This window comes from Opisthocomus hoazin, chromosome 6 (genome assembly GCF_030867145.1).
Source record: "Opisthocomus hoazin isolate bOpiHoa1 chromosome 6, bOpiHoa1.hap1, whole genome shotgun sequence".
NCBI classification, from domain to species: domain Eukaryota; kingdom Metazoa; phylum Chordata; class Aves; order Opisthocomiformes; family Opisthocomidae; genus Opisthocomus; species Opisthocomus hoazin.
In genome coordinates this window covers 19,719,636-19,747,090 of record NC_134419.1, presented here as the reverse complement: position 1 = coordinate 19,747,090, position 27,455 = coordinate 19,719,636, and the positions used below count along the sequence as shown (strand labels likewise).

General features: G+C 37.6%; 1 protein-coding gene across 8 annotated transcripts in view; it reads left to right on the top strand.

The window, feature by feature from the left end:
* The window catches only part of EVI5 (ecotropic viral integration site 5), an 84,433-nt gene that overhangs the window by 32,288 nt on the left and 24,690 nt on the right, over positions 1 to 27,455 (top strand). For 7 of the 8 annotated variants that reach the window (XM_075424920.1, XM_075424917.1, XM_075424912.1 and 4 more), the window contains 5 exons: positions 7,016 to 7,150; positions 9,288 to 9,428; positions 9,946 to 10,104; positions 11,815 to 11,961; positions 16,900 to 16,995. In XM_075424920.1, the coding sequence (XP_075281035.1) occupies positions 7,016 to 7,150; positions 9,288 to 9,428; positions 9,946 to 10,104; positions 11,815 to 11,961; positions 16,900 to 16,995 (678 nt within the window). The remainder of the gene's footprint in view (positions 1 to 7,015; positions 7,151 to 9,287; positions 9,429 to 9,945; positions 10,105 to 11,814; positions 11,962 to 16,899; positions 16,996 to 27,455) is intronic. The other variant, XM_075424914.1, reaches the window with a different exon arrangement.

Here is a 27,455-nt window from a genome sequence, read left to right as displayed (position 1 = left end):
ATGAAGTGCAAGACTTTAGACCGTTACTGTGAGACTGAAGTTACTTTCTCTAAGCCACTTGAAGTAATCGGTGTCCTCTCTTGAGAGAGGGAGGGAAGCTGTTTCAGCAGTCTTCACTTGCTGAATGAGATGTGCACTAGCAGTGTTGATGTGAATATGCTTATATTGTTTTAAGTAAGTGATATCCAAGTACTTGTCTGAAGCTCTGGGCATTTCAGGTGTGTGAAATACAACTTGTTAGAACTGCAGCACACTGCGGCTGCTTCCCAGATCCCTTGCAGGCAATATAGCAGTTTGTTTCGCGCATCTTCCACCAAAGCTCTGGGAATACCCATATCTCATCTTGGAAGCTGGAGATGAGATTTACTGTTAGACTGAAATAGAAATCATAACTGAAGTGCAACATTGTAGAAATAGCTTAGTATGTCTGTTTAACACATTACAGTGGTAAACACGTACAGATTTTAGAATAGTTACAAGGAGTTATTAATGAGCTGTTACTCTAATGTCTATTGCTGCTTTTTATTTAACTTTAGCAATTTCTTCAGGGGGAAAAAAACATGAAGAAATTATGATTAGGAAGATAAGGACGTTCTAGTGATGCTTTCCAAAATTTTTGTTCTGTTGTAACCTTTCATGTGAAATAAAATGAGAAATCTTTGTAGACTTGGGTAGCCAGCTGTTTCCTGTCTGATTACAACAGAACACAGGCTTTTGGAATGTGTTTTTGGAGGCATCCATATTATTTACCTGTTTTCAATTAAAAGCTATTAAAAGAGACTAAAATGATGTATTTATATATTAATTGATGTGTAATGTGACTTTTAAAGCTAATGCTTTTAATTATGCTGGGGACCTTATTAAGTAACAATGATGGGGAAGTGTGGCAGTTTGGCTAGGCATGGGAACTGGTCCTGAGCAAAACTGCAGGTAACTGTGGATTGCAAAATTGGCTGGATTGGAGCTGTGAGGGCAGAAGATTGGACAGGTACTGCAGGAGTGGAGAGTAAGTAAAATGCAAGAATGGGCAGTTAATTCAAGTGCCATGCTTCCTACCCTGCAGGCTTGCAGCCTTGTCTTCTTCCACTTAAATGTGACCGTGACTATAGGAAATAGTCTGACTATGCATGGAACTGAGGCTGTAAATCCATGTGGATATAGACGGTTTTGTGCCTAGTAACTGACTCATTTTGAAGTGTAAGGAATAGTAGGGTGGTTTTGAGGACCATCGGAATTAACTTAGGCAATGTGGTGAAAGTGTTAAGATGGTTTCAATTAGTAGTTCCCCAGATTCTGCTGCACTAGTAAGATTTGTAATTGAAGAGACTCATAACTTGTTTCCAAGCGCGGAAATTGAAGCAACAAATGTAAACAGCTGCGTGCACTCGGGGCACCACCTAGTGGAAATCCATCCCTTTCTTTTGAATTTTGGCATTTCATTGTAAGTAGAGTACAGGGATAAATTTTTTGTCACTTCTAGTGCCAGTAGCTTTGCTCTTGGCAATACTCCTCTTCAGTAGTATCATAGAATGCTTTGGGTTGGAAGGGACCTTTAGAGGTCATCTAGCCCAACCCCCCTGCAGTGAGCAGGGACATCTTCAACCAGATCAGGTTGCTCAGAGCCCTGTCCAACCTGGCCCTGAATGTTTCCAGGGATGGGGCCTCCACTGCTTCTCCGTGCAATCTGTTCCACTGCTTCACTACCCTTATCGTAAAAAAATTTCTTCCTTATATCTAGTCTAAATCTACCCTCCCTTAGTTTAAAGCCATTGCTCCTTGTCCTGTCGCAACAAGCCCTGGCAATAATATTTTTCCCATCTTTCCTATAGGCCCCTTCAGGTACTGGAAGGCTGTTATAAAGTCTCCCCACAGCCTTCTCTTCTCCAGGCTGAACAGCCCAAACTCTCAGCCTTTCCTCACAGGAGAAGTGCTCCAGCCCTCGGATCATCTTTTTGGCCTCCTCTGGACTCATATGGTCTTATGCATATTTGCTTTAATGTGTGTTTTTCCCCCCAGTTACTTCAGGTTTGTTTATGATCAGCAAAAATGATTGCATGGCAACTTTATAAATGGCTACATAGTTTATCTGTACTTATTTAAAGGTACAGTGTCTATCCTACATGTTTTATAATCTACATCTTTTCCCATCTTTTATCTGGTTCAGCGTGATAGAAACTGTAAAATTTGGGTATGAATTTCTGAATAGGAATGTATGAGTAGAGCTGCCTAAGCATATTTGCAGCTGCCTCTTCTGAACAACACTATGGGATTTAAAAAAAAAGAGGCAAAACACAACCCACTTTTGCTTGTAAATCATGAGACAGGAGAAGTAAGTGTAGAGTTTTTTGTTTTGTTGGTAGAAAAATATTCAAACCATAGTATTTCTAAGAAGGCTAACATTCTTTCTAAAAAGCTTATGCATTTGTGTTTAAATATAATTTAGGGTTTATTCTGTTCTGTGAGATTTGATAGCACAAGTTGGATGGCTTAAAGGTAAGTATTGAAGGTGCTTACAGGATGTGTGTGTGTATGAAGAAATTCTCTGTTGCAGCACTGCTTTGTAAGGCTGAAGAGTGAGATGGGTGGAGGAGTGTTCATGTGACTGAAGTCCAACATCAGAAGGCCAAATTACATGCAACTTTAATTTTTTCCTGGGCTAAACTATAGGGAGTTTTTAGTTGAACCAGAATGACTTTATTACAAAGTGTTCAGTCTTAGAGAGGTGGTTCTTTCCATGGTTTCTTAGTGAAAGGAAGGAAAGTTCTGCTATAGTACTTCTCCCAAATGACCTGAAAGTAGTACTAATCACCTTATAATGAATTGCATATTAAGTGTCATCAAATGTATTCTACATATTTCTGAATATATTTAAAGTCATTTGGAAGGAGAAAAGGAAGCAGAAAATAATAAGGTTTGAGATGGAGACTTCCCACTTAATTTTACTGTGGATGCAAACTTTTGCATCTTAGTAGATAGCAACTCTCTTAGTGTAAGGCTTTTAAAAATAGTGTATAACCTGTACAATTTTTTATATTGATAACTAGGAAAAAATAATTGTAGAGTTAACAATATTCTGAACTGCTCCTGGACTTCAGTGCTTCAGCTACCTAAACATGTGCCTGAATGGCTTTGAAGAGAATGGTACTAATCTGTCTTTGGCGTGTCTGATCTTTAAAGATAGAAACTTGCCAAAGACTTCTAGATGTGGTGGGTAACGAAAAGATTAAGAGGAAGGTGATTTCTTCCTCATACAGCTAGTAAATCAAGAACTGTGTAGAAGTTGTGCCCAACTTCATCAGAATACAGAAGGCATGCTAAGAGCAATGGTATTTGAGGAGTTAGGGGTGAGGGTAATCAGCCTGTTCTAGCCTACTCCTCATAATTATGTGCTGAAGGCTTTTTTTTCCTCTGTTCTTTTTCTCCTATTGTTTCTAAATCAAAAAGGTAACTTCTGCTGGATGTCTAAAAATGAATAATGATTTCTGCCAGTTAAATATACCTCCTGAACACAAATCTGTCTTTCCCAGTCATACTTGAATTTTCAGTGATTACCCAGTTCATCAGTCCGAATGCTTGAAAATTGAATCCGAGAAATGAGAGGCAGTTCAAGCTAAGATTGCTTCAACTCTTACTTTTAAGAAGGCTCTTCAAGTGTATTATGTGAAGATAGAGTGTTAATTGACTAAACAGTCAGATGGAAGCATACACATTTTGCAAGGTAATTTACAGCTGTGTATTTGGTTACAGCAACCCCATAATGCATAGTTTCTTTTCAGGAACTCATGCTGAAATAACTGATAATAATTAAGAGCTTAATAATTGATATATAGAGTATGTGCTTGAAATGAGTGTTGCAACCTTATGGAAGGCTTTGCTTTATTTTAAAGTACACTTTTTAATATTACATTCTGATTTGTAACCAGAAAGAAGAAGAAAAAATATTGTATTTGGTAAAGTACTAAAGTTAGTGCATAAATGTGTAAACAAAGTTAGCTGGGTAACTGCTGAACAATGAGTTAGTTGCCCTTCAGTACAGGGTACTGGAAAAGCATTCTGTAGTGTACATAGTAACATGTAATAATCTGTCATCGGCCAAAATAATATTGGGAAGGGTTGTGTCAGTCTCTGAGATTTTAATGTTTCTGAGATTTCTTGGAAAAGTTGTGGGAAAATAACTCCAGTTGTGTGAATCCAAGCAAGGACTTTTTTCTTTCAGAAGTAAATGGCTGTGGATCTACATTTTTAGTGTTTTATATTACGGACATCTTTTCAACGCAGCCAAGAAAAACAGTGTTACTGTGGTTAAAACATTTGGCTGGTGCGTGGAAATCTGGATTCCCGTTATGTTTTTTGTCACAAATTCTAGGGCTTACGGCAATTGTATAAAAGCAAGTTTTTTACCGAAGTCAGTCTTATAGCAGAAGTTTTCAAACATTGTTTTGACTATAAACTTGTGTTACCTTTCTATACTAAATTGTTAAAATTATGTGTTGCTTTTCTAAGGAGCAAAATCACAACTCTGAACTTGTGAATATTGTTTTTTAAATCTGTTTTGACCTTAGCTGTCTTTTTTTGCCAGTCTATCAAGACTAGATTTAAAGTTCGTTGTGGCTGAATAGATAAGTACTCCTAACGTATTCCTTAGGCAGGCAAAATCTAAACACAGATTTAAAGTAGGCATGACTTGTGCCTGAAACAGGATAAGTAACTTCTCTTACACTCTGCATTACTTATTATTTGACAAACATCAGTTAGATTTTTGTAGTCCAAAACTATTTAGAATACACTGACATAGTGTTGCAAGATCAGGATGTATTCAGCTCTTCAAAGCTGCTGTTTTCTCTCGATTTCCTGGAAAGTACAAAGAGGCCTTCTTACCTGAGGAAAGCACACTGTGTTCATTCCTGTTCCACATTCATTCCTGTTCCAGAATCTGGAACAAGAAATGTAGAGTCCATTTCAGGTGCTGTGTGTATCATCTGATGAACTGGCACAAACAGCCGGGGAATAAGAAAGAGCTCTGCGTCTGCATGTTACATATGCTACTCATGCTCCCCTGTCATGTGAAGCAATTGTAGAAATGCATCAGCGTTGTCCACACATCCTCTCCTTACACTCAAATCAGGGCTACCTCCACTGCTTGCTGAGGCAAAGACACTATATGGGTTGAAAGTAACATTAAATTATTATTCTATAAGGGAAAATTAATATTAAATACACTATGATCTCTTTACATTAAGCATTCTATGGGTGTTCAACAGTTAAGTAGGATGAGCACTTAAATGGATAGTCTCAGTGACACTAAAGACTGCTTGCATGAGCTATATTTGCCTTTTAATGCTTTGTATATATCCCCTCCATTGTAGCTCCCTGTAGATATGTATATATAAGAAATACAATAAATTCTAGCACTAACGTTAGTGTAGATTTTTAATTTGGCTTGTACTGTAAGTCATGATGAAAGGCTTAGCTGGCATGCAGAGGTATAAAAATAAGTGAAAATACACTTCCTTGACCATGTAGTAAGTCTTTGTTTTGTCCTGTTTGCCTTTGGTTTGTGCATTAAAGGTCAGGGAATGTCATACCCTGACAGGAGCATATGGAACTGAAAACTTTTCTGTTAATTTTGTCAACTGTTTTTAGATGCAGAAATCTAAATTGTTTGATATGAACATAAATCAAAGTAAGAAATAGTTGCATCTTTAAAATCCATAAAGTATTCCTTATACTAATGTTGCATTGTTAAGTGAGTAAAACTTCATCTATGAATGAATGGTATGGTATTTATTCTTCACAATGTAGTTATGGCACCAAAGATGTATTATTTCTCTGTAAACTTAATTTTCAGGCTTGTTATGCCTACACTGTGACTAGACAACTATGCTTTGGGGATTTTAACACCCCTTTTTCTTCCTAAACTGAAAATTGCAATGTTGATTTAGGTTGGCGTGGCCTGTCAAGCAAGTCTGACAGCCTGGTGTATCTCAAGTCATTTTAAAGTGACCCAAGAAAAAAACAAAATGTATTTTATAACTACTGACTGGAGGAAAAAGTGGAGCTTCTGAATACACGGGCTTTGTATGTCTGGAGTGTATTTGTTGAAAGATGCAGTTTCATGAAATTGTGCTTTAGCAAGTGAAAGGATAGATCTCACTTCTGTAACTCTGGCTAGTCAACAGTCAAGAAATGAGTTAATGGTGAATCAACTTACTTAACCAGAACTGAGGTTTTTCCCTTCCACCGAAGGGTTTGGAAGGGGGAACCTTAAGTTCTGAACTGCTGTTTTATTGCTGAAGGAACGTGTTTGGGTGATGCGAAGCTGGCTGGGGTTAGTCTTGGAGTAAGTCTTGTATGGAAAGAACCAGATTTCTTTGTAGCTTGGGCCTATGCTGTCTGTCTCGAAGTGGCTGTACTGCTACTTCTCTTAAATCCACAGGACTTGCCCGCGAAGAGACTCTCAGAAGGAATATGTACTGTGTGAGCAAACGAGAGCCAAGGGTTGGAGTGGAAGACAAGGGCAAACCAAAGTGATTGTGCATTGAAGCATACATGACGTTATTTTAATTCCAAGATTATAGAAGGCGTCTGTTGAATCAGAGTTTGAGTAGGGATCAAGAGATACTTGTATTAACCTTGTAATTACCTAGTCTTTATAAGCATCTTTTTCTGCATATCACAAAATAACCACAGATCCTTTGAGAATTTTTCAGTTTGGGTAACAATGAGAGAGAAGTGTGAGTTGTTGCTCATCAGGACTAATAGGGGTCTTAGCCAAACACGCAAGACTGAACTGTGGAGGTGCAGTTGTTTGACAGGCATAGCATAAGGGTTGTTGTCGTTAGCAGTCTGGATGGACATATTAGTAGACTTGCATAAGGTAAGCTCTTCTGTTGCTCTTAAGCTAGTATTCCTAATGTTAAGCATTTGAATGTACTTTTCACTCCAAATCCGGCATATAAAACCCCTTTCAAACCATCTGTGCTTCATACTAAACATATTTCTGTAAACTTTGTAGCATAAATGCAGTTCACGATACAGTGAAGACTTTGTGCTACAGCTGGAAAAAGAGCTGGTCCAAGCCAGGCTGAGTGAAGCAGAATCCCATTGTGCCCTGAAGGAGATGCAAGATAAAGTTCTAGAGATGGAAAAGGTAAATCAAACCCAGACCCTCTGTATAAAATAGCACTAGAAACAGGATACAGATACCTGTAATTCTTTGCATAACTGTGCTCTAGAACCTTGTCTTCCATGCTTTCATGATTTCAAGATGCTTTTCAAACCTGAAGTTAATACAGCAAAAAAACTAAGATCTTTTTGCGCTGGGAAAGATTTGTGAAGAACAGATCACTTTTTTTCCTGTCCCTGAAGCCCACTGCACTGGAAAACTTGAATTCTGGTGGAGTCTTTACAGTAAACATCAACTGTTTCAAAATTATACCCTGCAAGAAGAGCACTAGGCTTAGGGCGAGCATTGAGGTGATGTGAAACTAAGTAGTTTGGAAGGAGGAAAGAGTTCAATGTTACCATTCTCAGGTCTTCAGTTCTAGAGTGTCTCCCACTTCGTTCCATTATGGGCAGGGAAAGAATATCTCCACTGTTTATTATCAAAATCTCTAATGCTTTTTGGGTGCTGTGCCAGCTTGTTACTGATGCCAGCGTTCGAGCTGTACTCAAACCAGCTGTCAAACATTTACTTTTCTCTGAAGAAAAACCTAACTGCAAAATAAAATAGAAGAAAAAGAAAGAAAAAAACCACGAAGTGACCTAACATAAAGCATGTTCTTCAGATCCTGTTGTATCGGCTTTGGAAATAGTTTCCTCATGGAAAATGTAGAGATGTATACTCAGGAATGTGGGCAGAACTTACTAGCTAATTAGATTAGTTCACTGGAATCGAGAGTTTACTTTTTCAATTATCTGAGGGGCTTGATGGGATTCTGACAGGCTAGTAGTGTGGTAGTTATTACTGTACTGAACACTGGTAAGAATTCAAGATCTAACATATTTTTCAAAGTTCAAAAAGAGACTACTTCTTTATTTAACCTGTATCAGCATGAAGATAGCGTACACTGAAAACTTAAATGTGAAGAAAAACTGGAGCAGTGAGGGAATTTGCAGTAAACAAGACACACTCAGATGCACTGTTTCAGTCTGCCCATAATGAACTTGGGCACATCAGAAAGTGACTGAAGTTAACTCCCTCAAATTCCTACAAATACAGCTCTGTACTGCTGTTAGCGATGTGTCAGGTAGTCTGGGAAGAGTCTGCTCAGTAACCCAAGACTTGCATGGCTATACTGACAGTGGTGTAAACATTCAGAAACACACCCTATCACTTCCTATATTTGCCAATACTTGGATCCCATGATGTGAAACACGGAGATGCTAATAAATAGGTGCTGCGCTGTGTTCTGTAATGTACTTTACTCTCAAGAAAACTTGGCAACTGTCACAGTATTACATATCTACAAACACACTTGATTTGGCTGAACATTACTACTGAGAAATACAATAGAAAGTGATGAAGCACAGTTCGCATTTTGCTGTGTGGTGACCTATGATTCGATGTAGGGATATTGTGGTTAGGCAGACTATGTCCTTTTTCTTCCCTTCTGTTTCTTTCTCAGACTTACATTATTATATTTTCATCACTGTTGTACTTTCACAGGTCACTCCTGCCATTGTTTTCCTGTTTTCTGTTTAGCTTTCTCTGGTCTTTCTACTTTTTCCTTTTGTGTTTGTGTAAACAACCTTGCACTTTCATCTGTAAGACCTTTTCTTGACTGATTGTTGTTTATAAATATTAATGGATGGTTCCTTTGTCAACATATCTTTTCTCTGTTTCAAAGGCAATTAGCTACTTCCCAAAAAATAAATTTCCATTTATTATTTTTCCTGTAAGTCTAAACAAAAGTCATAACCCTAAAGGTGTAATTTCAGTTCCTCATTTGCTTTACTTTTATCAGCTAGCTCAAAATCTTTCCGATTTCTCTCCATATGTTTAATGATATGTGAAAAATAGTGTAAATAATGCTTTGTTAGGGATATTGTCTGGGGAGGACAGAAAACCTAAAACTACCTTGTCATTGGCACTTGAAAGATATTTATTCACACTTGCTACATCTGGGAACTTAAGATTTTTTGAGGAATTTTATTTTGCAAGGGATGTGTAATTAAGAAAGTTTGCTTAGTAATAAGTTATCATTCCGTGTCTATATTCTTGGAGTGAGTCTCACTAAGCACAATTTTATTCAAATACATATTTAAGAGGATGGTCCTTGTTGCAGAGGAACAGCTCTCTCCCTGATGAGGAAAATGTTGCTAGACTACAAGAAGAACTGATTGCAGTAAAATTAAGAGAAGCAGAAGCTCTGATGGGTCTCAAAGAACTAAGGCAGCAAGTCAAGGATTTGGAGGAACACTGGCAGGTATGGTCAGCAATACACTTCTAATAACTTATTTTCAGTGGATGATGATAAAGTAAAAGACTATGACTTTTTGAGATTTAGAGATCAAGTAGAAACTAGTGATTATGGATCAAACCACTGAGGTGGGAAAATCTTTAAACGCAGCTGCCATAAGGAACTTTACTTCAAAAGTATGTTAGAAATTAGTCCTAGTTGTTAAAGATGGCAGAGAGCCTGTTCTACCAGCTAACTGTTTTGGTAGAAAGGAAGTGTATCTGATCAGTACTCCTACCTCACTAAATGTTAATAAGGGCTAGAAAGAGGCAAAAGTCTCAGGATATACTTGCAATTCACTGACTTACTGCAGTTGGGAATGACTGTCTTCAGCTTTTTAATTGTCTGTCCTTAAAACTAGTACATTTGCATCAGTTTCTGGTTTTTAGGAGAAACAGGAGCATGTAACTCTGAGACCTCAAATGAAATAAGGGAACACTAGGAAAGATCAGGCATCATCAGCAATGCCATGCTATTTCTTTAGCGTCATCTAGCTCGCACCACTGGAAGATGGAAAGATCCTCCCAGAAAAAACACAGTGAATGAGCTGCAGGATGAGTTGATGACAGTCCGACTGAGAGAAGCAGAAACTCAGGCTGAACTGAAAGAGACCAAACAAAGAATGATGGAGATGGAAACACAGGTATGTTACTGACCACTAGCACATGTGAACTGAGCTGAGTGCTGGCAAATTGGTGTCAAATGGTAGATATCTGATGACGATCTTTTACATCTTACATGCATGACTAGTTCCAAAATGCACTTTTTAAATGCTGTTAGACTAGGAGGGAGAACCTAGTGCATACAGTCCAACTTACTTTAATGTCTCTTCTTTAGCCTTTTCCACAACTAAGCTTTCTGAATTTCTCATTTGGACTAACTGGTAGACTCTGAATGTGTGTGAATCTTAATTCATTAAATTGTAACTGATGTAACAACAAAAGTAAGTTTAAGGTATTTTAAATTTCACAAACCTAATTGATGGTTCTGATAATAGTAATTCAAGTTCTTTAAATGGCAGTGTTTTCTTTCTTCTGGTGAAATTACCTATGCAAGATTATCCATGTAGGTCATGAATCTGGTTACTAAACTGTGGACTCTCAGCAAAACAGGTGCATATTGTCAGGATTTTTTTAGCAGAAGCTTTACCTTTCATGTGCCAGAAAAGAAAAGCATGATTCGCCATTGCTGAGATTTGTGCAGAAAAGACAAAAATAACTTGTCTGCCAGGATCTTTTTTTGTGTAACTAGGGAATAAGTTGTTATTAAGCAAACAAATCTGAAGTGAAAGTGCACTAAAGTTGGTAAATTCATATTATATTAGCGAACTCTCACTCAATAAGCATGATGTGCTGTTGACTGAGAAGGATTTCTAAAAGATTTTGAGACCTCTTCCCATGAAATACCTGCTAAGTGTAACTGTTACTTGAAGGAGACCTGTGCATTCAAAAGGCTAAACAAACAGGAACTGAACTTGACAAGCTTCAGCAATCCCAGAAACAGGAGAGCATGTAAGGCTGTGCTGCTGATGGGAGATGAGCTAACTGCAGGGCACATGATGGCTTATTTCTGACAGAGGCACCACTTTTTCTGTACCAACTGAATATAAGTTTCCTCTTGCCTTAACTTTTAAATTTTTCATTGATGTGTTAGTAGTGTTTTACTGCAGTCAATGTCTGGTTTTGTTTTGTTGTTTTTCCCCATCTGTGTATTTATTTTAGTCAGTAGGGGGCATAGGTATCCTGCTGTCTGGATTACACGTGTTAATTACAAGACCTTTAGGTACTTCTCACTTCAGTGTTAGCATGGACTCTTTATATATGTTTATGCTGTTTTAGTTACCATTTGACAGAAATGCAGTGGTTTTCCTGTTGTGTACTGGTCAATGTACAGCTTCATATAAAAATGGCAAGACTTGTACTAATACAGTGATCTTAATTAAGGTGCCATGTTACTTTCAGGAATTCACTGGGCAGAGAAATGTGTTCATAGTATTTCTGGCATAACTGATGTTTCTTGGATGCATCAGCTTATCGCTGTAGTTGGGATACAAGTCCGTGAAATCTTAGACTTACCTGAACAAGAGATTGGGAAAAACAGATGTGTAGGGGCTTTGTAATAGTGTTCTTACAATGAGTCATCTGTTGTTTAAGAACAACTTGAATATCCTGGTCATAAACTAATTGCCATGCAAACTTTTCTGATCACACTTCAAAAAACTCTGATTTTTTCATCAAAAGTTTTTAATAGTAAATGCTCTAGAAGTCTTTCTTGTCAGACTTCAGGGAGCTAAATTAATATAGACATCTTTTCGTAACATGCATTTTCTTTCCTTTTTTGTCATAAATTTCAGAATCAGATCAATAGTAACCATTTACGAAGGGCAGAGCAAGAGGTTACCAACCTACAGGGGAAGGTACAGTATCTTTCTGCACAGAACAAAGGACTTCTTGCTCAGCTGAATGAAGCAAAACGTAGACAAGCAGAGATTGAATGCAAGGTAAACATCGTTGTGAACAGACTATTTGTGTGCATATGTACTTTTTAGTCTTGTCCACTATTGTTGGATGGAATTATGTCTTAATTAAGAAGTAGAAATCGCAAAACCGAAACTTTCTTTTACTGATTTGACAATATCATCTTGAATTTACATCTCAGAAAATCACTTGAGGTTTTGACAGAGCTGCTTCTTTGTGGTCCCACAAAGATAAACTCCTGCTTTAAAGTATGGTTCTACTCAGAAAAGTGTCTATATAACTGTTACAAATAGGATTTTGTTACATGGCTTTGGTTTAGCAATTTAGAATTTATTAATATTTTTGAGATAGATCACCAGATTAGGTTGTATAATTATTAACAGCACTTAATCATCAGCCAGTTTAACAGAATGTTTCAGTGGAATGTGTTACAATCAAAATAGTGACTTAGTTCAAGATGGGAGAATGGCAAGGACCACCCAAAACTTACAGCAGGGTTGCACACACAGATGAAGGTTAAATCAGATCACACGTATGGGCAGACAAATAATTCTGAATCAAATTGCACAGACAGCCAAATAGTTTTGAACCAGACTGTACACTCACATACACACACAGAGGTTAACTCTTAAAATTTCGCTTTTCATGAGTTTCATGGATTTCTCACTTTTATGTGCGGGCATTCATCAACGGACAGTCGGTGAACCTTGTGAAATCATTGATCAATGATCTTTCAATCCTTGCAAAATCTACCCTGAGAGGTGTCCCAGCTCAAGGGGAGACACTGGGTCACACAGCCTGCTGTGGTCAGGGAGAGCTCAAAGGGTCTCCCCTTTGGATCACTATTTATGGGATCACAAGATGATTTGCTTTGGTCAGTACTTTCTGTTCTGGCCACAAGTTGTGGTGCTGAATATAGACTCCTGTACTGTTTAAATGCAAAAGGTTTTTTGTTAACTGTGTTGAAATTTGATGCTCAAATTTAACTTGTTGGAAACAACCTTTCTTCAGTGTAGTTTCCCCTCGTATTCTGTTTTCCCTCTACCTCTGATATTAGCTGCTCATGGTTTGGATGGGTGTACACTTCACTTGGTAAAAAACTGGCTTGATGGCTGAGCCCAGAGAGTTGTGGTGAATGGAGTTAAATCCAGCTAGCTGCCGGTCACAAGCAGTGTTCCCCAGGGCTCAGTTTTGGGGCCAGTCTTGCTTAACATCTTTATCAATGATCTGCATGAGGAGATTGAGTGCTCCCTCAGGAATTTTGCAGATGATACCAAGCTGGGTGAGAGTGTCAATCTGCTCGAGGGTAGGAAGGCTCTGCAGAGGGATCTATACAGGCTGGATCGATGGGCTGAGGCCAACTGTATGAGGTTCAACAAGGCCAAATACTGGGTCCCGCACTTGGGCCACAACAACACCATGGAACGCTACAGGCTTGGGGAGGCGTGGCTGGAAAGCTGCCTGGCAGAAAAGGACCTGGGGGTGTTGGTCAACAGGCGGCTGAACATGAGCCAGCAGTGTGCCCAGGTGGCCAAGAAGGCCAATGGCATTCTGGCTTGTATCAGGAATAGTGTGGCCAGCAGGGGTAGGAAAGTGATTGTCCCCCTATACTTGTAACTGGTGAGGCCGCACTTCGAATACCGTGTCCAGTTTTGGGCCCCTCACTACAAGAAGGACATTGAGGTGCTGGAGCATGTCTGGAGAAGGGCAACGAGGCTGGTGAGGGGCCTAGAGAACAAGTCCTATGAGGAGCGGCTGAGGGAGCTGGGGCTGTTCAGTCTGGAGAAGAGGAGGCTGAGGGGGGACCTTATTACTCTCTACAACTACCTGAAATGAGGCTGTAGTGAGGTGGGTGTTTGTCTCTTCTCCCAAGTAACTAGTGGTAGGATGAGAGGCAGTGGCCTCAGAGTGAGTTTAGATTGGATATTAGAAAAAATAGGCTGCCCAGGGAAGTGGTGGAGTCCACATCCCCAGAGGTGTTCAAAAAAAGTGTAGGTGTGGCACTTCAGGACATGGTTTAGCAGATATGGTGGTGTTGGGTTGACAGTTGGACTTGATGATCTTAGAGGTCTTTTCCAACCTTAATGATGCTGTGATTCTATGACATTTGTTGTGAACTGTCACTGTGACTTTATTCTCTAGTGATCTATATAAACAATTCTGCAATGGTTTATAGATTTGATAAAAATGTTGTGTCATCAAAAAAATGAAGCCATGTTAAACAATATATGCAACTTTAAGTGCTCTACTGCTCCTTAGATGGGACAAAACTTGGTATTGAGTTTTCTATTGCTGTTTCAAACTCATGAAAAACTTATCAATTTCAAACTCTTTAAGTATAATAATATACCATTAAGTGAAAAATGAGAGGATATAAAAAGCCATTGCCCTTTGACAGTTGATTTGTAAGGATTGTCATTCTGTTTCCTGTCCCTTGCGCTCCACGTTGAAACTACTGGAAGCATGATTTTTAGCTTAATCTAAGATTCATGCCAAATGCTTTAACTTTTTCTTGTTATAGAAGAGACTATTTTAGGTTCCTGTCTCCCCACCTCTGTACCACAATAAATGAAGGAAAATGCTGCTTTGGGTTGCTTAAGGTTATTTCACTGTGTGAGGAAAAAGAGATTTTAATTCTAAAGTGAATTTAAAGAGAAAAATAAAATCTGAAGTCTTAAGTAGAAAGAGAAACATTGTTATGCTTGTCAGGTGAAAACCTTGCAACATTACTGTTTTGTTTTGTTTTTTTACTAAGTAGGTGTACAAAAAAACAGCGTGTCCTATGACTACTGTGTAAGGTGTATGTTACAAGTGTGAAGGGCCAGCCTCCAGCAGTAACAGAAAACTTGTCATACCTACAGTCCTAGAAGTGGGTTCAGTGTCTGTAACTTTACTCAATAGCATTGCTGCCAACTTAGATTTGGCTTGAAATGCAGATAATAGCAGGTTGGTTGAATTGAAAAGACAATACTGTTGTGTGAATACCTGAAATAAAGCTAAGTAATATGTTACTGATATAACAACTTTGTGTTCAAAACTGATGAAGAAAGTTTCAGTAATCTTTCAGGTAATGTCATGGAGCAATAAAAACAAATGTTAAGTTTTTGTAGCACCAAGTATTTTTAAAAGTTCTACCTTTCATCTTCTTAAATCTTTTAAGTTTTTTATTCCCAATTCAGTTAGAAACTGATGTTCATGGGTTGTGTTTTTTTTTTGTTTCCTATTGTTTCAAGTCATCTGAAATCATGCGCTAGTTTTATTTCTCTTGCTATGTGTTGGCTAGGTAACAATATTTCTACTTGAAGAGGTGTGTCAAAATTTGGATTTTGATTTTCAGCTGCCCAGTTGTTGTTCCTATGCAGAAAAGTGGCACAGTGTTTGTGGAGCTTGTATTTTTCTTGCAAGGATAGCTTAAAATACGTAAGCAGGAATTAAGATTTTTGTAGCAAGTTGCATCTCGTACCACCTATACAGCAACTGTTTTCTGTCACTGGTGTGTACTGTTATGTTTTTCCCTTTTTATCCAACTACTGCTTCTACAGCAAGGGCTTAATTTCAATCTGTTTCTTGAAACACAGCACTAATCTTTCTAATCAGTTTTGCTAAAGAATTTACAACAGAAGATTTGTGCCCCAGCCCCAGTCTTGTCTTTCCTACCATATCAATTTTTGTAGTAATTATTGAGAACATGCTCTGTTTTGCAGATAAAGCATCAGTGCCATCTAGAGCAACACTATTAACTCATTTCAGATACTAAACTCAAAGCAAACCAGTCTGTTTAGCTTTTAGCTTTCAGTTAAATTCAAGCAATCATATAGCAGATTTTAGCAACAGTGGCTAAACTTTGGCTAGCACATGGTGGATTCCTCTGAAATGGACTCCACTGATTACAAATGCTGTTAATTGGATCTTGTAGATGATGTACCTTCATTACAGGAATCTGTTTTAAAACAAACAGCATGTTTTCAAGTAGCTACTATAGATAAGCTTTGGGATGCTCAATTTAGTCTCAATCAAACTGTCTAATGAAGGGTGGTTAAGTACTGTCAGTTTGAAGCACACATTAAAATACCTGAAATACTGAAACCCATTTACAGTAACTACAGTTTGCAGAGTTACACCAGTCTGCCATAAAAGTAAGTGTACCTGAGCCTAGTTTGTCTGTTCCCCAGAATTATTTGCACTCCAGCTAAGAGTTTTGCTCACTCAATACCTATCACTTGCTCTGTTTGTGCCAAGCTGCTGAGAATGTAATATTGTTTTGTGCTGTGAAGTCCCGAGGACTTGCCTCATGAAACAGAAATAAGGACATTTCCTTCCCTTGTCCAAACTCAAATTGTCTATCATAGGCAAACTTACAGGTTAAACTTACACCAGGAGTCTGATTGTAGATTACGGGCATTAGAATTTTAAACTGTCTTGCAAATCTTTGTATACTATGACTAAGATAGCTGGACTTAAATGAGGTTGAGAATATTTGTGCTTTTGTGTTTGTTTTTAAATTTTTTTTACACAAAGGGAATGATAAAATAAAGAACTTGTGTAGCTTTGCTGTTTATATATAAAAGTCAAAAGGTGAAGCATGAGCTGTTTTTTTTGTGTTGATACTTGTTCTTAATTTACCATATAACTTTTCTGGAACACAAGACAACTGTATTCTGGACCTGGAAATTGATAATAGCGTGTTTTAAAAACTACACAGATACTTTTTTTAGATTATTATATTTTAGAATTAGATTTTTAGATTATCACATTTTAGAATTGATATTAGATGATTACAAAATTCTATGGCTTAAAGTTAAATATGGTTTCTTCAGAATATGCCTTATGAATAGGTATGATATTTCACACAGCAGCGTGTTAAGTCTTTACTTACATGATTTTTGGGTAAAAGCAGTGCAGTGTCTTTAATCAACTGAAATGGATATTATTTCTTAAATTCAATCTATTACTTCTTTCAGAGTAAAGAAGAAGTGATGGCAGTACGGCTCCGTGAAGCTGACCGCATTGCAGCTGTGGCTGAACTCCAACAGCATATTGCTGAATTAGAAATCCAGGTAATAAGTGATGGCATTAAATGTGTAACTTGATACTGATTACTTTTTATACTTCATGGGTTTTTTCTTCCTCCACTTTCTTTCCCTATTAACCTACTGTGAATACAAGACGCTGCTGTGCAAAGTGGGAAATACATATTGCTGAATGTGCCTCCTTTATAAGCAAAGGCCTTAAATCTTATGGGCATACTTGTGAGCTGTTAATAATTGCTTCTGTACAAGCACCATGCTACAGGCAACACTCTTAAGCTTTGACTTCTGTATTTGTTTTCTGTCTTGTATTTGGTAATTTTTACTAATTAATAGGTGAGATTGAAAACTTCCTCTGTCCAAAAAAAATGCACACATTTTGATTCCAACAACCATTCTTTTCTGTGCTTGCTCTTCTGATATGACCCATATTGGAAGATTTGTTGCAAAGCTCTTTGCTCCCTTTATGTAAATATTGAAACCAGAAATGTTATTTATTGCTGCCATGTCATTGTAGGATCTGAAGATGCATTGTTTGGCCTCTGTGTTGTTCCTTATGCTTTCAGTTCCTTTTGAAGCTTTCATTGTCTCATGAACTCACTGCTCCTGTGATGAGAGAACCATAAATGACTGTTTATATTTTTCTTGGCTTTGAGAAATCATGGTGTCTTACTGTAATCTGTCCTTCCTATATTCATACACTGTTATGCTGTCTCCATGTTGCTGTGCCTATCTGCAAAGGTTTTCTTCGTGTTTATTCCTAAGTTACAAGCTCCTTACTCTCTAGTTTACTTTTTTAAACTGCAAATGCTAGCATATGTCTTCCCTCTGAAATCTTTCCTTCGAGGTGATGGTTTTACTGACTTGTGCTGAAGTCTTCTTTTCCTTATGATTTCTCAGCTACTTGCATCTTTTTCATCTCTTCATGTATGGAATGTACAAATAAGTTTAATGGAGCTTGCATAAAGACTTTTCACTTTGAATATTCTTCCTCCAGTGTAGCAGGCACTAAATTTACTAAAAGATAAAGCAATCATTTCTTTTAATCACATAATGCTTAGATAATGCTGTGATCGTAAATTAGAAATACTTAGATGAGTGCAGTAAGCATTGCATATGAATCATCATCTAGTAAGATAACAAGAGAATAGCTGAGTTTAGGTCAATCTCCTACTCATGTGCATTTTACTAAAAAAAAAAAAATTTAAAGGTTATTTCAGACAGTGCTTTTGTAGGTGAGGGCCAGTACTCATTTTGCAGGCTTTAAATGCCATCCTGCTTCTGCTGTTTGTCTGATACGGGTCTCCCAAAAAATACTCTAGTCTTGATTTTATGAAGTGTATAAATGGTGAATCCCGTACTGATCAGGGTTTTTTTTGTGATAGCTGTCATCCAATTAGAATGGTGTCCATTTTTTAATGTAAATACATTGACTTGGTTGTCTTTTGTTTGACTGATCAAATCATTAGTGCTCAGTCATTTTATAGCTCTCTCCTGTTCTTTTTCCATATTTCTGCTTAAGCTATGGGTGCCAGAATTGCATGCAGATTTTTATAATATCTTGTCATGAGACAGATAAAGAAGGTAAGTGCAGGAAGGTAATCTATTTCATGACTCTGGCTAATACATCCAAAGATCACACTGTGATATTGCACTGTCTCATGTTCAGTTGCTTATCCACATCATCTCTCCTTCCTTTTGACAATTACTACTTTGCATGATGCAGTCTTAAGTTTTTCTGTTTTTCTGGTATTCTAGGTGGCCTTGTTTATTGTTTCCTACTAAAGTGCATTTCAAGTTCCAATCCTTTTGGTGTTCTTAGATGATCATCTGCTAAGTATTTCTTGATCTGTAGTCTCTAAAGATTCTTTATTTTCTTCACAAATGAGAATGGATGTGCTTTCTTTGTAAACAGTCTGGAGTATGAAGTCATTCTGTGCCTGTGGTTCATGTTTCTAATTGAATGAGTTTGCCCTGTTAGGCTTTTGAACTATTGATCTCAAACTTATACTAGCCTGAAATACACTTCTTCAGTTGTGAAATACAGGTTTTGAGTGTTAATGGTATAAAGGCATTTAAAACAAAAGTGATTTAGTAGAAATAAATTCTTCTAATGTCAGCTTACTTTTGACACTCTAGATGTGACTTGAAATTATTTTCTTGGGCTGTGACAGTTCTCTCTTGTATAAGATTCTGTAAGCAAATAGATATTTTTGACCATTGTGTTTTGCCAGCAAATATGAAACTTATGAGTACTTTGGGTACTCATGCTCAAAGGTCTCCAAAACACCTGCACCAAAAAAAAGTGATAATGGAGTTGGAAAGCCTTAGCTCCCAAAGCTTGTGAACTATAAAACAGGTAACTGATAATAAAGCTTAAACAAAAGCCACATTTTAAGGAAATTGGAAATCTAGATAACTTCTTCCTCATTGGAGGAAAGGCTGCCTCCCATTCTCTTCCATTCAGCTTGTCACTGGAATTGCTGTGATCTGATATGAGAAGTAGAGTGCCTTTTAATCTGGACTTGCCCTAATGACTTGAAATGCAACATTTAATACTATACAATATATTTAGTCAGTCCTGGAGTGTAGGTGTCAGACTCAAATGTTGCTTTTAACATGGAGCATCACAAATAGGTCTGCTTGTCGTATTGTTTCAAAGCTGATAAAGATGAAGAGAGGAAGTTAATTGACCACATAATCTTCCTTTTTTTGAGAGGGATGGTGCATTTCTAAGAAGCTCGAGGGATTCAGTGCCAGGTCCACATGGTTCATTAGCAATACTTAACCTAAATTGTGCAGTTTTCTTTTAAATGTTCATGTAGGTGTAGGTGCAAGACACTGGTGTTAAATTTGTAACGCCGAGTATCACTACTCCCACATAAGAACTCATCTGACATTACACACGCAAATGCTAGATTTAAATCACAGTTTCTGGGTCACTCTTAGTTTTGGTTAGTAATAATGACAGAGAAGGAGATAAAACTCTATCATTTAATAGTAGATGTAATTCTGCAGCAAGATGTCAGTTTATTCTGAAGTTAGGAAGTTATTTTTTATATATTCAGAGTGTCACCTTATATTGGTCAGGCATTCAGTTCCTGATATTAAGCTTTTAAACTTATGTGTAAGCATATTGAAGTGCAAGGAGTAGTCCAATACATGATGGATATTCTTAAACAAAAGAAATCTGAGTTGTGCCTTAGCAAAAATAACATAAAATTGAAGTGTGACTGAAGTTTAACTGATGTTGCATATGCCTAAGCCCTGGAAGTGACAAAGAAAAATCCCGAAGTCACGTACAAACACAGGTTTACTTTGTCAGTCTTTGTTTGCGCCTTTACCTTCTCCTTACATTTTTCTCACTCGCCAGTTCAGCTTGTAAAACCCTTGGGAAGCAAATATGACTTGGAAGTATTTAGCAGGCTTCTGGTCTTTGAGCAGAACATTTGAGCAAATTATTAACAAAGGAAGGATGGATTTTTGGGTGTCTGGGCTGCTATTTTTTGTACCTCCACACTGGGGAGAAACTGTTCTCTTTAAGTTCTACTTTCTCACAAAGGTTAGATGTTCACATACTGTAACTAAATGACTTGTTTTGGCCACACTGCATGCACTCTCTGACACTTTTTGTCCCATCCTTTTGTAAGGTGTAGAGAGCAGGACTAAGAAATGGATATTCTATCAATCAGCAAAACCTCAGGTTTGTTTCCTCAGGGAAATAGTCTTTCTTGTTTTCAGCTGAACTGGTCTGATAGCTTCAAAGTGCAACAAGCAAATGCTTTTAACTTCTTAACATCAGCTTTTAAAACCCTATTGCTTTTAGCTTGTGTGTGTGCTTTCCTAAAGCTGCTAAGAAAAGTCTACCAAGCTTCGCTACATTTCTGGCCTAATAGCAAGTGTTGCTTCTGATCGCGTATGGAGAGTCGTGTTGGTTCCTTGGTGGTGTTTTGGTTGTGTTTTTTGTTTGGTTTTTTTTGTTTTTTTTTTTTTTTTAGGAGGGGAAAAAAAGCTTTCCCTGCAATAGTTGAAGGATAGTCAGATGAAATGAGAGAAAAAGAGGCTTTGGAGAAGTTCAGGCAAGGTTAAATCAGTTACAAGCTAGAGTCAATCAACTGGCTAAGTAAGGAGCACTAGGCCAGTGAAAATGTAGGCCCACTGAGGAAGCAGAGCTGGTGCAGCTGCAGTCTCTCCTGTGCAGCTTAATCCCTCTCCCTCCATTTCTGTTCAGGCTGGTGAACTTGTAGCGCCCTGTTAAAATTATCCATGGCTGGTTTGGGTTGAGGTGGTACGAAGCACACTTATAGTATAGAAAACTGGATTTACATCTGAGTAATCTTAAAGCAAAAACTGTCTGTAAGAGTTTATTCCTCTCTCTGTTAGGTTGATCTGGACAGGGGGTAACATCACTTCCTCTTGATGTGTTTCCTGGCAGATTCAGAGAATTTTGTCACATTTACCCTATCTCTAACCATGTCAAACCTGCTTTGAGAACAACTGTAAAGGAAATCCATGATTGTGCTAGTTCTCTCCCCCACAGTTTAAACTTTTAACACTATTTCGTTAGAATGAAGCCTTTCTATGACCTCTGTTTAATAACTTTTCCAAGTACTGACTGTTGAGTAAAGAAATTGTTTCCATCTTTTGAAATTACAGGAAACTTTTTTTACTCTTATCAGTAGTGGTGTGTGATGTTAGTGATGTGTTTTTTGAAAGTCTGGAATGAGTCAGTGTAAAGTCACTGAAAGGACACTAGTTACCACATTTACCCTTCTGAATAAACTTCATTTACATTTTTAATGCAGTGTCTTTTGCCACAGAGTAAGAATTTAAAAGCCTCCCCTGTAAAGAGGCTGAGGCAGATTGTTACCAAGTAAATATTTCTAAATCAGAAAAGATCAAACTAAGGTTGTTAGGGAAATGTCCTACCCTCTAGACATTTTTAGTAAAGATGATACACTGTTATCTGAAGAACAGCAACTGTCTGGTGTTTTGACTGCCTATGAAACCACTGGTTTTGTTTTTCTGTGTTTTAAAGTTCACAATTATTAAGGGAAAACAACCCTAGATGCTTTCTTATTATTTAAAATGGATTATTTTCTTATTGATTTGTATTTATTTTCCTATTCTGTGATCACCGAGTATTTTAGAAAACTTTGTGTTTGTGCTCCTCCTGGGATGCAACACATGCAACTGACATTTGATTACATAGAGCTTCTGTATCTTAGACCTTTCTTGGTAGAGCAGCAAAAGCAAGCTTAAGGTCTCCAGTGTTGCAGGTGGTTTCCAGTGATTGATTTATTATTTCAACTTTGTTTTATGATGACTGCTATACTTGATTTTGGAGGGGTACTGTACAGTAATGGTATTTAAGATCAGCATTCTTTGAAGAAGTCTGTTCCTGCACTCTTGTGTTGCCAGCTGTGCATCCTGGTCCTATGCTGACTGAGTCTGGAAGGTCTACACATGCTCAGTAGTTCTCAGTAGGCATCAGGTGTGTTTCTTGAGACTAGCTGCTGCTGCTTTTGAAGTTAGAGAAAAGCTGTTTTTCTCTTAGAAAGCCAGATGAAGGAGGATTTAAGTATGATACTACAACCACAAATGTCGGCTTATACTGTTTGGTCAGTAGAGTTTTTCCTCATTCTAAATAGAAAATTTTTGGGGAACTGATTTTTCTTCTCAGGAGCTCTCAGTGTAGGTCCTCGTATGCACACAAGTACAGTCACTCTAGTACTTCAGAGCAGGATGAGAGGGGTGAGAGCTTCCAAAACTGAAGCGGCCTAAGTGAGTTCTGTTTTAGTGCTGATTTTTTTGATCTATAGAGCTCACTTCCTGCTTCACTGCCCATGCTACTCCCTCTCTATACACAGTCTCTGAGACAGGAGGTTGGATTCCGTATTGGCTGCTTGCACTGTTACCACTAACTTTTCCTTGATACTTGGCCATTAGGGTGTTTATTTCACTGATACAGAGTTTTCCAACTGGGTTAGTGCTGGTGCAGCTAGTCTCTTGGAGGAGATGGTAAGACTAGGGAGAGTTATTAATCTTCAAAAGCAGTGAAATCGAGATGATGGCTCTCGAATTAGTGTTACACCAACTGACATTATTTTCTAAACCCTTCTAGAAAGAGGAGGTAGGCACTGCAGTGGTGCCAATATGCAGAAGCAGTACCCCAGGGAAACTGATGTAGAGATTCGTTCATTCACATATGACTGCAAGGGTCTTTTTTAGACAAAATTCTTAGATTCCAGAATTGGCTAGCTTTCATTATTTTGCTATGCTGATAATACTCACACTTTGCTAATTGATATGTTATCTGCCTTTTTCACTGTATATTAATTTTAAACTTAAAATGGCTAGAGACCAGCTATTCTTTGTGTCGTGACCTCCCCAAACACCACAGATTTTCTGTAACAGTGCTCCCCCTCAAAAAAACCAAACCACATCCTATGTGTATAATCTCAGATTAAGAAAAAGAATGAAAAGAAAGATTACTAATTGCTTATGCTATTTCCTTTTAAAAGGTGTGATGTTCATACCTTAAAGAGTTCTAAATTGTAAGTGGAGTCTTAACACTCAATTTTGAACTAGTGCGGTTGATCCAAGTGTTGTCTTCAGAAGTACAAAACTATTCAAGCACAGTATAAAACCAACACAGAGTGAAATGCCTGGTTCCTGGTGAAGTAAATGCTACAATAGTAAGCATTCAGTAAATTAACTCAAGCTACAGGAAAGCAATTTAATTTTTGTCAGTGGGACTGTCTAGTACCTTACAAGGAAGCTGGACCAGTTTGCAGCCAAAGCATATGAAAATGTAATTCACTGGAAACAGAAATCCTGAGATTTTAGGTATTTTAGAAAATTGAAAGTTAAAGCCAGCTTCAGAATATAGAAGGGCATTGAGCAGGGCAGTCAGCTCCCTCTTTGCTTGGTGGTTTTACAGAAGACAGCTTTTATGTCCTTTGCCCTTGAGCACCCTTACCATTTAAGAAAGTTGAGATTAATTTGTTTTAGCTCTGGAAGACTTGTTAAATCCATCGTGATTGCATGTGTTTTCCAGCACATCTGCATGGCTGAACAGTTGAAGCAAGGAGTCAGTAATAATACTAATGCTAGGACTGACAAGAAAGAAGAATATCAAGAATGTCCTGAATGTGGGCTCTCACCTCTCTGGCTGATGGGGTTGGAGCATGGAGAGTGCAGGCTTCCACCATTTGGGCAAGTAACTTGAACTGGTGAACAGAGGGCTATCCCATGATCTCAGTAGTGGAGCTTCCGTCTGCCATAGCTGGTTCTTAGGTTGAGGGGGTGAGGCCAGGCAAGACTTGTACCAGGCTGGTTTCTTCCTGCCTGAGCCTAGAAACCTTCTCAATATACACTGCTGGACCCTCAAGAGGAGAACTTAATTCATCTGTTCTTTAGAGGGTTATGATACCTGGAAGCAAAATGAAGGATGGCAGCAGCAGAACAGGAAGAATGGAAGACATGCATCTCCAGAGATGGAAATTAATGATAGAGGGCTAGTAGTTATTCCTGGAAGATTATTATCTTTAGTTGCCCTGAAGTATATCAACTAACCAAATGCAACAGCCATATCCTGCAGATAGTGGGCTGAAGATGAAATCTGCAAGAATCCATCGGTGTTATTGTCTAAGGTCCTTACCTTTTGTTTCAGTTCCATTCAGTACCTATTGTATCTTCATTTTCAATTTCTGTTCCACTTTCATGTCACTTGCAACCTAGTTAATTCACTGTCCCTCTATTTCTTGGCCAAGTTCAATTCAGATTCTGAACTGAGAACAAATGGTAACTCTGATAACAATCTCAGTTGCCTCGTGATTAGATCAGTCTCCAGAGCTAGAAATTATATCTATATAATATGGTTTGAAAAATCCAAGCTGAAGCTGCTCAAGCTTTCTTAATTAACTAAACGAAACATGAACATAAAATCTTTTGTCCAGTTTCCACATGTGTCAATAAATGTTTGGAGCATGAGTGTGCTTGCTGTCTCTGGGGCTTTCACCAGTCACAGTGGAATATAGATTAGTGCCAAAGCACAGCTAATGTAATTTAGAATTATGATGTACAAGTGGGAATCTAACCTGCATGGGGGCAGAATGTAGAGTTATTTCGCAGTGGTGGAGGTTTTTACTGTCAAAGTGCACATGCACTGACAATACTCCTTAAAAGAGACTCCAGGATGATATTAAGATCACTTGATAAGAACAGTAAGAAATAGATTTTTATTGTAATCAGGAATTAATAGAGAATATGTCTAGGATATGTCAACAAGCAAATCTAGAACCACAGAATTTTTGGGAGACAGTATTTTGTCTTTGTGACAGATACCAACAGATAGTAGGGAAAGCTCTTTATGCTGCTTTCTGTAATGGTAAAAGGAACTGCTATGTTGAAGTTTTTCCTGCCAACAATTTTTCTTTTTGACTTCTATCAAGCTGCCCTAATGAAAAAATAGTTTTAAATAATATTACTACCAAATTTAAGTTGCTCACATTAAAATTTGCCTTTCATTAACAAATGCTCATCAGAAACTGGAAATTGCTAGAAAGTAATCTGAACTTCATGAGAATATGGCATGTGACCGGAAAGTGAAACACTTTTGCAGATCCTAGTAATATTTCATTGAAAATAAATGTACATATTGATGAGAAATAGCAATGTCGTCTTAGAGTTTTAAAGAACGTTGGGTAACTTACAGATCAAACTAATTTTTATAAAATAAATGTTTTGGTTCGTTTGAAATACGTAAACTTTGAGCTATCTACTTATTCTATAAATTAGATGATTTTGGTAAGAATTAGAAAATATTTTAATACTATAATGTCTGACACCTGCATGTTTTTCAGTGGTTTGCTACTGCACCTGCCTGAGTCTTTTAAATAATTAAATCAATGGCATGATCAACTTTACTTATTAAAAAGAAAGTAGACTGTATCTTTGCTCAGAGATGAACAGCAGCTAAGAAGAAGAGGCTGATACCTTGTCCTAAAATTTCTCCTATGTCATCCTTCCAGCTTATCCACTGTAGACAGCCTTTTGTAGCTTATAGAACATGGGCTTATTTAGTTAGCTAGAAATATCTGATTTTTGTTGTAGCTAGTTAAAAGGATCAGCTTCTGACCTCTAGTGTGTTGTGTGTTGCAAGAGGAAGTTAGTGTGACTTTATCTACAAACATACTTTTCAAAGAAATGACATTGCAGGGTTCATTTTTTGTGCTAAATGCATTTTTGTGAATTGTCAGCTCTACAAAATGTGTAAGTTCTGAAAGGAAAACTGAAACTTATTTGCCTTTCACTAATAATGAGGATATTGCAAGCCAGTCTTACACCGTACATTTAGTTCCAACTGATTGGAGCTAGAGTCAGTTCTTTCATGAGCAAATTTACATGTCAAATTATTCTGTGATATCTGCACTAACTTCACACTGTTATTTATGGAATAAAAAGTAACAATAAAACCACTTAAATATAATGATAGTGTGTAACTCCCAATGTGGTATATTCTGTGTGGTACACACTAACAGCTTTCAGCTATTTGTGCAGTGTCAAGCTAGTAAGCGTTATTGCTTCTGCTGTTAGTTTATACTGACTTAACTTGAGAATGCCTGTTTCATGTCGTCTTGTGCATCCAGTTTGAATGTAAGCTCAGCTATTTATTGCATTTTAATTTTAAAAGGACTATGGCACCTATCTTTTATTTATGATTAAATCTTGCTTTACTTCTGCTTTTCAATACTATAATATATGGTTACATAGAACAAGAGGCTTAAGTGGAAAAGTCCGGGTTTCAGACAGCGGGAAGGGGCTTAGACGAGCGTTTCTCTGATATGTTCCTGCTACCACAAGAGATCAGGTCATTCTCGTTATCTGGAAACTTAGTTTCTGCCAGCAATTATGCTTTTTCTATATACAGATTTAAACAGCATTATTTCTGGTCTGCAGGTTACATTGCTTCTGGTTTGGTTTCTCCAATAACAGCAGTCATTCTTGTAGAGAAAGATGATGGGTTTGTGTTTTGGGGTTGTTTTACCTGTTTAGGGTAGGAATAATTAGTAACGTAAATATCAATTTTTTTTTTTTTTGTGAATGAGCCATAGATTGCCTTGGAAACTAGGTTCAATATGGAATTCTGTGCTAAAGGATCTTGTGCCTCCATGTTGCAGATTCTATGAATTAATAATGAATATGACAGTTATTTTTCTGAGTAATATTGTAATGCATACCTTGCTGCAAGAAAAACAAAGTCTGAAATTTGAGAAATTGCTTTGAGATTGCCAGCACTGACAGTGCTCAAGGTTGTTCTCTTCATGCAGCAAAAGGCTTTGGAAGGTGGTATATTGTCCCTCCCTCCAACGTCCTGGTACATGTTCTGTCCTGGTGTTCATATTTCAGATGGATGTTTTAAAAGAACCTCTCTGTTAAAGCTTTTTGTCTTGTATTTTGAAGCACAGTTGACACCTTTAATTCTA